The sequence below is a fragment of the Saprolegnia parasitica genome, assembly GCF_000151545.1.
Source record: "Saprolegnia parasitica CBS 223.65 unplaced genomic scaffold supercont2.83, whole genome shotgun sequence".
In the NCBI taxonomy this organism is placed as follows: domain Eukaryota; phylum Oomycota; class Saprolegniomycetes; order Saprolegniales; family Saprolegniaceae; genus Saprolegnia; species Saprolegnia parasitica.
Window position 1 is genome coordinate 35,748 of NW_012156477.1, and position 9,148 is coordinate 44,895.

Consider the following 9,148-nt stretch of genomic DNA (forward strand, 5'->3'; position numbering starts at 1 on the left):
ACGGCGTACCTCGCCCACGACAACCGTCGCTCCCGGCTTCTCGCCGAGATCCTACGGCATGTGCCGCAGCTCACGACCCTGCGCTTGGCCCGGAATGGCCTCCAGGATGCCGACATGGCACTGCTTGTGCCGGCGCTGCCTCGTGGCCTCTGTGTCTTGGACATGAGTGGCAACCAGATCAAGAATGCTGGGCTCGCGCTCCTGAGAGCGGACGCGATGCCGCGGCTGCGTGGACTGCATCTCAAGAACAATGCGTTTAGCAACGAAGGCGCGCGGCGCTTTAGCAAAGGACTCTCGCAGTGGTCGGTGCTCACGGAGCTGAGCTTTCTCGGCCGCGACATGGACATGTACGGCATCCTCATGCTGCTGACGGCGCTGAGCCGCTGTCCACAGCCGCTGCTGCGCCTCGACGTCGGTGGTCCGTGCTGCCGACGCGCCAACGACACGGTCAAGATCTCGGAGGCGGCTCGGAAGCTCGGCCTCATCGATCGGAAGCCCGTCTTTCAGAAGCGGATGCGAACCCAGCGACTGACCTTTTCGTACTAGTCGCATTTTCTGTATTGCATGTCGTGTGATTGTGGTTCAACATTGTCATCTCTCAACAAGCTATTGCGGTTGCTCCAGCCGCGGGCGGAATGAAAACGGAATGAGTGAAGGTCTCCTGATCACACAGAGTGCAGGTGATTAGAAAGGCGGCGCCCAGATTGCCGTTTAAACCTGTACTTTGTTTGAACCCCTCCATGGCCAGCAAGCGGGTGCTGACACTAGACGACGTGTGGCGACACATCGTACGCTACCAGAACGGCCTGCCGCACGCTGTGCGCGAGGTCTATCGGCTCTGCGACGCAGTCCAGTTCAAGTACTACTTGATCGATTGCACTCCAGAGAGCGAGGAATTCATTGGGCGGATGACGCACCTGCCGGCGCGCTTTGCGTTGCTTCCGTTCTTTGCGGGGTCGCCGTTGACAGAGTTCGACGTGCACGACCTCTTCCTCACATTTCCGCACCAAGAAGACCGGCTTCCGTTCCACCTCGTCCTCCTCGAAGGCGATTTGCGCCTCATTGCGCAGCTCGTCGCATTCGATCCGCAGCTCGTCACGCCCGAGAGCTTTCGGCTTGCGATTGCGGCCGGGCATCTCGTTGTCGCCCAAATGCTGCTTGACATGAACCCGTCCGTCGTTGAGGCCACTTCATTTGTCGATCTTGACGCTGTCAACGAGGATACGGCCGTCTGCGTCGCGGCGGCCAACGGCCGTCTCGAGATTCTCCAATGGCTGCACGTGTCGGGCCACGAGCTTGTCTGGCACGCGCTCGTCACCGCCGCAACCAACGGCCACGAGGACGTCGTCACGTACCTCCTCGGGCACGAGCTCTCGTCCGGCGCGCCCGACCATGCCCCCGTGCATTGGACGTCGTCGCACCCGATACAGAGCGCCTTGACATGCGCGCTATGCAATGGCCATGCCGGCATTGTGCTGCGGCTACTCCAATACGGACCCTGTACGCTTCAAGAACACCCGGATATGCCCTATTTCAAGTGGTCGGCGGCGTCAGTGGTCGGCCGCCACCACGTCCAAGCCCTGCAGCACATCCTCGACGCTAGCATGGATGTGAGCTCGCTCGATGCCACGGTCGTCCACGGGATCTTCTCGTGCGTAGATTTCGAGCCCACGATTGTGCTAGACGCTGCCGATGCTGAGATCGAGGCTGTCGTGCGCGCGCTCCCACGTGCGTTCTACGTGGAAATGCTCTTGGCAGCGGCTCGGGACGGGACCGTTGGCGCGCTGACGTCGGTTCTCCGGGGTATTCTTCAAGCAAACATCACTCTTGATCCAGCTGCCGACATCGAGCAAGCGCTTGCACGCAGCGCGACCGCCCACTGCATCAAGACTCACAAGACCATGCGTTCGTTCTTGCGCCGCGTGGGCCTCGACGACACAGCTCTCGACTCGGTGCTGATGGAGGCGCGTCAATTTGGGACACTGCCTGCTGTGCAGTGGCTCGATATCAACTTTGGCGTCGTCGGCTCGGCAGCTGCAATGGCGGAAGCGGCAGGGGCCGACGACGCAGACGACATTGTCCAACGGTCGCACGACACGCACGAGCTGGATGGACTCCACAAAGCCGCGCCGCTTCCAGCTCCGGCAGCCTTTTGTCGCTTTGACGTCAGCTGCTTGCTCGACAGAGGCGATATCACGTCCCTAGAGAAGCTGGTGTGGTCGCTCTGGCAGCCAATGCATATGAGCATCGATTGGGACGCGGCGAAAACGCAGGCTGCCCAGTACGGCCAGAGGCGCTTGCTCCAGTGGATCAATAAGAATTTTAACTCGTCTTATTCACGTCTCGATCCACACGCAGCGCTACATCATAGAGCACGCTGGACGTATGCAGCACCAATACCCGAGCGCCGTCTACGAGGTCGTCGGCATGCTGAAGAGGCTCGTCGAATGCGTGGATGAAAGGGCGGTTAGGGCAAGAGTAATGGAGTATTATGGTCCAAGGTTGCAGCCCGGTGGAACCATTCAAATGGACTTGAACACATACGCTTGTTTCTGCGCCGCTGTCATTGCATTGACGATATCGCCTTCGATATGTCCTTCCTTCCGACCCAACGTGGTCTTAACCATCCTTAGCGCAGTAGACCACAAATGAGCGCTACACACATGTATCATAGATCTCTTATCGGCTTCTCGACAGCAGAGCGTCGAGCTGTGCGTCCATGTCGTCGAGGTCGGTCGTGCCAGGAACTGGTGCGACCTTGCCACTCGCCTTGAGCTCCATCGCACTGCGCGTCGCACGCAGCGAGGTCGCGTCTCTCGGGGCCGGCACGTCGACGACGAGCTCGTGCACGAACGGAGTCTCGGCAAAGACGGGGTTGATATGGTGGCGGCCAATGTACACGAGCTGGCTCCGAGGCACGCCAGCCATTTTCTCGAACGAAAGCACCATGTCGGCGTATGCCAGGAGGCCGCGCGTCCGGGCCGTGTCGCAGTGGCGGTCCACCGTCTTGTTCATCATGGCCAGAAGCAGGTTGAGCAGCACCATGGTCACGATCGCGCAGTGGAACATGCGCAGCGAGATGCCGTAGATGTGCAAGCTCAGCGGCAGTTCGAGTGCGCGGACGGCGCTGGTGCTGTTCCGGGTCGTTCGGGTGGTGTTTCGGAGCGCGGAGAAGGCCGCTTCGTCCGTCTCGCCAAACAGAATAAAGTACGATTTGTAAAAAGTCGTCCACATGTCGGGTATCTCCGTGTTGTTGGTGCACTGGTAGATGAGATAATATGCACCCGTGAGCCCGAGTTCAAAGACGCCAAAGAAAGCAAAAAAGTTGGCCACGTCGCCCAAGACACTGCGCAGCGTCACGACCAAGTAGCCGGCGGTCGCGTGCACTTGGAAGAAGCGCGCGACTTGGAGCCAGAGACTGAGAAAGATGACGACACCCGAGTAGACGTACGCCACGTATGCAGCGTCAGCGCCGTCCTCGAGCTCGTCGATCGGTGTCTCCTCGACGTTGAAGACCGAGACAAACCCAATCGGTACGTGCACACAGAGAATGAGGAAGCACGTGCTGAGCCGGAAGAGGTTCATGAACGAGTTGAAGTACGGCCGAAACCGGACACGGAACGGCGCGCAGAAGGGCAAGACCGTGTAGACGTACAGCCACCGCCGCAAGTACTGACTGCGCGAGGTCGCCTGGCAGAATAACTTGGGATGGTCTCTGTCGTAGCTCAACACGACACCGTACTCGACGCCAAGAAAGTAGCCCGCGCAGAGCCAGAGCACGATCGCAGGCACGGCCACCATGGCGGTGAAGAGATCGCCCAAGTTTGCGTACTGGACGACTGGCGAGGCAGTGGCCGCGCTGGCAATGGCCGTGGCTACAAGCACGCACCGCACCAAGTAGCGCTTGGCGGCCGCCTTGTACAGACTCATGTCGTTGTCATGGAGCTTCTGCAGCTCGGCGTCGTCGGACGGCCAGACGCCAAGGTGCACCCAGAGGGCAACGCGCCAGAGCCGGTCCGGATGCAACCATTGGAGCGCCGCCAACGAGAAGAGGACGAGGAAGCAGCCCGTGATCCAGACTGTGGTGAGTGTGTACATCGAGTCGCGGAATTCTCCTTGGAGCGCTTCGCGTTCGTTCGTGTAGTCGGTGTAGCACTGCGAGTTGTTGCGACGGAACTCGCGGATAGTAGTCTTGTTGAAGCCGCTTTGGTTGTCGAGGCATGGGATGTTGTCAAGCGCACGCGAGATGGACGACATGTAGTAGTAGTTGGAAGCGGTCGCGACGACCATCGCAAAGAGCATGAGCGCAAACATGAGGAGCGTTTTCCAAAAGATGCGCTCGCCGACAATGTCCCACTTGATGGCGAGGAGCCTCCGGATCACGACGTGCTCGAGGCAGAGCGACCGCGCGTCGGCGTCCTCGCAGCGCACAATCTCGTCCAGGGCACTCGTGTCGGCGTCGTCGTTGCCAAAGAGCTCGAGCATGCCGTTGAACTGCAGGACGTGGGACGCGTCCGTTCGATAGCAGTTGTCGAGCATCTGAAGCGCGAGGCCGGGCTCGAGGCGCAGTGCGCGGCCAAAGAGCACCGGGTCCAGCACTTGTTTGCGGTGGGCGTACGCCGTTTGGAGGGCGACGACGTGCTTGGCCTTGTACTCGGGACACGTCGCGCGGAGGAAGGCGTCGTTGCGGAGGAGGGCCTCACAGTCGTAGCGACGCGACTCGATCGCGTGGTCGAGCGCGGTCTTGTGGTCCCGATCGGTCGCACTCGGATCGACCTCGGGCTGCAAAAGCCGCGCTTGCACCACTGCAAAGTCGCCATTTCGGCTTGCTTGGATGAGCGACTGCTCCCCGCCCGAGACCTCGAGAGCCATTGAATCGCGAGTGGTCGGCTCGCGCATTTGCGGTACGGCATCACAAACGTAGAGTGACGAGTTGACCGCAGCAGCCTCGTTCTCAGCCGAACGGTATCTTGATCCACATCGCATTTCGATAACCTCAAGGAACGCAGAGGGAGAAAACAATTATTCGACGGAGCCCGCAACGACCAGTAGAAGAGCCACTTTGAGTGCATACCATTTGTCATCTTGCGTTACGGAGACGGCGGAATGCGGCGTTTACCCCAACGGAGGTTTCCGTTCTACTAGTAGTCGGTAGCCGCCCCGTTTCGGAGAAGCTCGTTTGAACCGCCTCGTTCTCCTCCTACCCGCGGCAACGTGCGACTGACTGCAGCCCTTGGCATTGTTCAAATGACCTTGCACCGAGCGCTACGCTCGCTAGTCGACCTCGCCAACCAGCACCAATGGACTGACATCCTCGACGTTCTAGCGGCAAATGCCCATGTCCCCGACCTCAACGCCGTCGATGCGAAAGGCCTCTCAGCCCTCGCACGCGCGTGCCGCAGCGGCCAGCGACGCGTCGTCATCGCATTGCTAGAGCAATCTGCCATTGACCTCTTCATCGAAGACCGGTGTGGCCTCACGGCGCTCGACTGGGCCAAGCGCGAAGGCCACGACGCCTGCGCCCGCCTTGTCGAGAGCGCAGCGTACGCGCAGGTGCACAGCGCCCACGAGAGTCCGCTCCAAGCCGACGTCGACGCACTCGACGGTGCGTTTGACGAGCAACTCTTTGCCCGCGCTGTCCGCGTCGACGTGCCTTCGGCGCTGCGGATGCTCGATTCGTTTGTGGCCGCACCCACCGTCCACAAACATGTGTTTTCGAACCTCCACCTCCTGTATGGCATGCACGACGCCAAGACCAGCGCGCTCTACTCGATTCTCAACGCCCAGCGCACGAATCCCGAAGGCACGTACGCGTGTCTGGGGCACGTGGCTGTCCAGCGCGTCCTTGACATCAAGTGGGCCCTCTTTGGGCAGCGCCGGTACATTCACCAGATCCTCGTCTTCGCACTCGTGCTCATGGCCATGACGGTCTCGGTCGCCACGGCGTATGCCACGGCCAAGACGGCCGAGGTGTCGATCTACAAAGCTGCGATCGAGGCGTGCCGGGGCCGGCTCGCCGACAACGTGTGTCTCTACGAAAAGTTCAACGCGACGTTTCGAGACCAGGCCAACGCGACGTCTCGGCGGGACCAGGACAACGCGACGTACACGGCGCTGATCCAGTACACTGGCATCCAGCTCCAGTTTGTGCAAATCGCGTGGGTTCCGTCCATCTGCTTTGTCTTCTTTGGCCTCGTTTACGCCCAGCAACTGCAGCCGACGCGGCTCTGGCAGTGGGCTCGCTACGCGAACGATGGCACGTGGGGTCCTTACGACGCAGCGGTGACGCTACCGCACTGGCCGCAGCTCCAAGCCGCTGCCAAGCGCCTCCTCATGCGCCGCGTACTCTATTGGACATGCGCCACCAGCTTCTTTCCGATTGTGTGTGCTGTCACCGCCATCTTGCGGACGACCGAGACGATCCCGCACTGGATCATCCCGAACGGTCGCCACATCTACATTAGCTACACACTACCGTGGCTCACGTGGTCGACGGCGACCGTGCTCTGGTGCGGCGTCCTCTACTTTTTGCTACTGGAATACCGAGAGCTGCGGTCCGAAGACCGGGCGATTGAAGAGCGACGCGAGAAGGCCGAGGGGGTTGTCTGGCTTCTTTACACCCTCCTTTTGTTTGTTCTGTTGCCGTGGGCGACGCCGTTCTTACGCCGGTACCGCCGGTACTATGCCTCTGGCTTCAACCTCTTTCAGCTCGTCATCTTTTCATTCGTGCTCTTGTACGTACCGCTGCATCTCATTTACGCCCAAAGCAACGCGTCGCCCGACCTCAACAACGACCCCGTGTACCAGGCGTACATATGCATTGGCGCCACCGCGACGCTCGGTCTCTGGATGATGTCGACGCAGTTTCTGCAAATTCACCCCACGGGCGGGTACCTGGTGCCGCTCTTGATGGACATTGTGACCGACGTACGTGGCATCGCGCTGCTTTTTAGCGTCGTCCAGCTGGGTTTTACGTGTGCGTACTACCTCCTTTTTCGGTGTTTAGCGCCAAAATACGCGACGTTGTACGACGCGTTTTTTGCGTCGTACCTTGTACTCTACGGCGGTCTCCAGCTCGACGACTTTACAGGCGACGCGGGCAAGTATTTGCGGACGTACACCGTCGGCAACAAGGTTGAATCCAAGTTTGTCGATGTCGTGTCGCCGGCGCTGGTGCCGCTGGGCATCATCCTGCGCATGGTCCAAGTCGCCATGTACGTCGTCGTGCTCGCCAACCTCCTCATCGCCATGATGAACAAAACCGTCGAGAAGAAGTGGGACACGACCCGCGCTCGCGCCGATGTCAGCGCCGCCGAGTGCGTTCTCCGACTTGAACGCACGTCCAAGCAGACCATCGCGGCGCGTCAAGCCGTCATGTACATGGACCCGCCCAAGACGGTCTCGGGACCGGTGCGATGGGTGCGGTATTGTTTTGGTCTGCGCCCAGCAGCAGCCAGTGTCGTCGCACCGCAATGGCTGCACCCACTCTTCACCGAACACGTCTGGAAGTACGCGTTGCGGCCGCTAGACGCGCTCGCCACGGACGACGATAAGGACGAAGCACCGACGAGCACGGCTGTCGATACCGAGCTGCAAGTGCGTCTCCGGGGCATACGAACCAAGTTTGATCAGTTGGCGAGCAAGTTGGCCGCCCACCATACATAGTAATATGATCGACTGCCTGCGAGTTCAAGTGGTCTTTCTGAACCGATGTTGTTGCTTGAAACTGCGCAGGATGACGAGCGAGATTCCCTCGGCCATATCTCTATATCATCGACGTCGCGAAGCATTCGCAACCGTCCGTTTTCAAGGGCGCAGTCGAAATTGCGTTGAAATTGTTTCTTAGCGTGCAGCCCTACACTGTCGGTGCGTCTCGCGGCGGCACTACCTTCTCGGTGGCATGCAAAGCTATGATCCGTCGGAAGCGAACAAGACGTGCCATACCGTAAACCTATATTTCACCCATGCGCAAGGCACGTGCGGCATCACAGCCGTCGACGTGGCATTCTTGACTTTTCTGCCTGTGCGCGCAAGCAGCCTCAGAACCGAGGCTGCTCGGGCAACACACAAGCAGCACACTGTCCTCCCTCCGACAGAAATATCTCATGCATTAGCGGATCGACGTCAGCGAACGCTGATTGGCTCAACGCCAAGGTGAGGTGTGCTGATTGGCTCCTTTTACACTAGGCGGGGCATCGGCGCCTTCCAACTGCAAGCAGCAATATCGTCCTTGCAACACGCATGCTAGTCAAATAAAGACTATGAAAATCATTTCCATCATCCATTAGCGCGTTCTATGGAGCGATACAACAACTATAGACGCTCCGAGCCTAGCAATTCCGTCGCGACACTTTAAAAATGATGGTCTCTAAAGTTTGGGCAGAGGTCGACACCATGGCAGATGGCGCGCCTATACGCTCCAAAATCCGAGATGCTTTCGACGGCGCCGCTGCCGCTCGGCTACGGCGCGTATACGTTCGTGCTGGGCGTTGACTCGTGCTTCCTGCTTGGCGCGTGGCTCTGGGCTGCTTCGATCCACCCGCTGCCCAAGACGTACCTCTCCGAAATCATCTTCCCCGTCGAGGTACTCGGACTCCATGCAGCGCTTTTGCCTGCGACGATCCATATTCGTAGCTCTGCGCCCGCGCCTTGGCCTCCACCATGCTGGCAACGCTCTCGTTCCTCGGCTTCTGGGTCTTCATGTGGCTCCCCGACGAGCCGTGGGCGCTGCGCGCGGCCTTTCTCGCCGAGTCGATGACCTGGGTAGTCCATGATTCGACCGATGATCAAGAAGTTATGTATATGTGCGTAGGCCATGTCAACGTGGCTCATTTGGATGGAGCACCGCCGGAGCTTGACGACTTCGACGCTCCTGCGCTTCTTCTGGGTGTTTCGCTGGGCGCTCATGACCAAGTCCCTCTACTCGGCGGTGCGATATCGATATACCTACCTCATCTCACACGGCACAGATCACGTCGATGACCTCGTGGTGGGACGAGGTCGCCCACGCCAAGCTCGCGCTGCACTGCGTGGTGTACGGCAGCTTTACGTGCCTTGCCGTCTCGAGCTTTTGGACCCAGCGCGACTTGACGAATTTGTCGCCAGAAGTGCTCGCGCTGTCTCGCCAACGCATGAAGTCGATCGCGTC

General features: G+C 59.6%; 5 protein-coding genes across 5 annotated transcripts; 4 read left to right on the forward strand and 1 right to left on the reverse strand.

The window, feature by feature from the left end:
- Positions 1-114: 114 nt before the first annotated feature.
- On the forward strand, positions 115-605 carry SPRG_12096 (hypothetical protein; the record flags this gene model as incomplete). The annotated part of the gene is made up of 1 exon (XM_012351604.1): positions 115-605. The coding sequence occupies one exon, from the start codon at positions 115-117 to the stop codon at positions 544-546; it is 432 nt and encodes a 143-aa protein (XP_012206994.1). The 3' UTR covers positions 547-605.
- Positions 606-908: 303 nt separating this feature from the next.
- SPRG_12097 (hypothetical protein) lies at positions 909-2,164 on the forward strand (the record flags this gene model as incomplete). The annotated part of the gene is made up of 2 exons (XM_012351605.1): positions 909-2,086; positions 2,140-2,164. 2 exons carry the CDS (start codon positions 909-911, stop codon positions 2,162-2,164), a joined length of 1,203 nt encoding a protein of 400 aa, XP_012206995.1.
- Positions 2,165-2,679: 515 nt separating this feature from the next.
- Positions 2,680-4,872, reverse strand: SPRG_12098 (hypothetical protein; the record flags this gene model as incomplete). Its single annotated transcript, XM_012351606.1, has 1 exon — positions 2,680-4,872. One exon carries the CDS (start codon positions 4,870-4,872, stop codon positions 2,680-2,682), a length of 2,193 nt encoding a protein of 730 aa, XP_012206996.1.
- Positions 4,873-5,247: 375 nt separating this feature from the next.
- On the forward strand, positions 5,248-7,665 carry SPRG_12099 (hypothetical protein; the record flags this gene model as incomplete). Its single annotated transcript, XM_012351607.1, has 2 exons — positions 5,248-6,967; positions 7,007-7,665. The coding sequence occupies 2 exons, from the start codon at positions 5,248-5,250 to the stop codon at positions 7,663-7,665; spliced, it is 2,379 nt and encodes a 792-aa protein (XP_012206997.1).
- A 766-nt stretch (positions 7,666-8,431) lies between these two features.
- SPRG_12100 (hypothetical protein) lies at positions 8,432-9,135 on the forward strand (the record flags this gene model as incomplete). Its single annotated transcript, XM_012351608.1, has 5 exons — positions 8,432-8,584; positions 8,635-8,763; positions 8,813-8,929; positions 8,970-9,059; positions 9,106-9,135. The coding sequence occupies 5 exons, from the start codon at positions 8,432-8,434 to the stop codon at positions 9,133-9,135; spliced, it is 519 nt and encodes a 172-aa protein (XP_012206998.1).
- Positions 9,136-9,148: the final 13 nt, after the last annotated feature.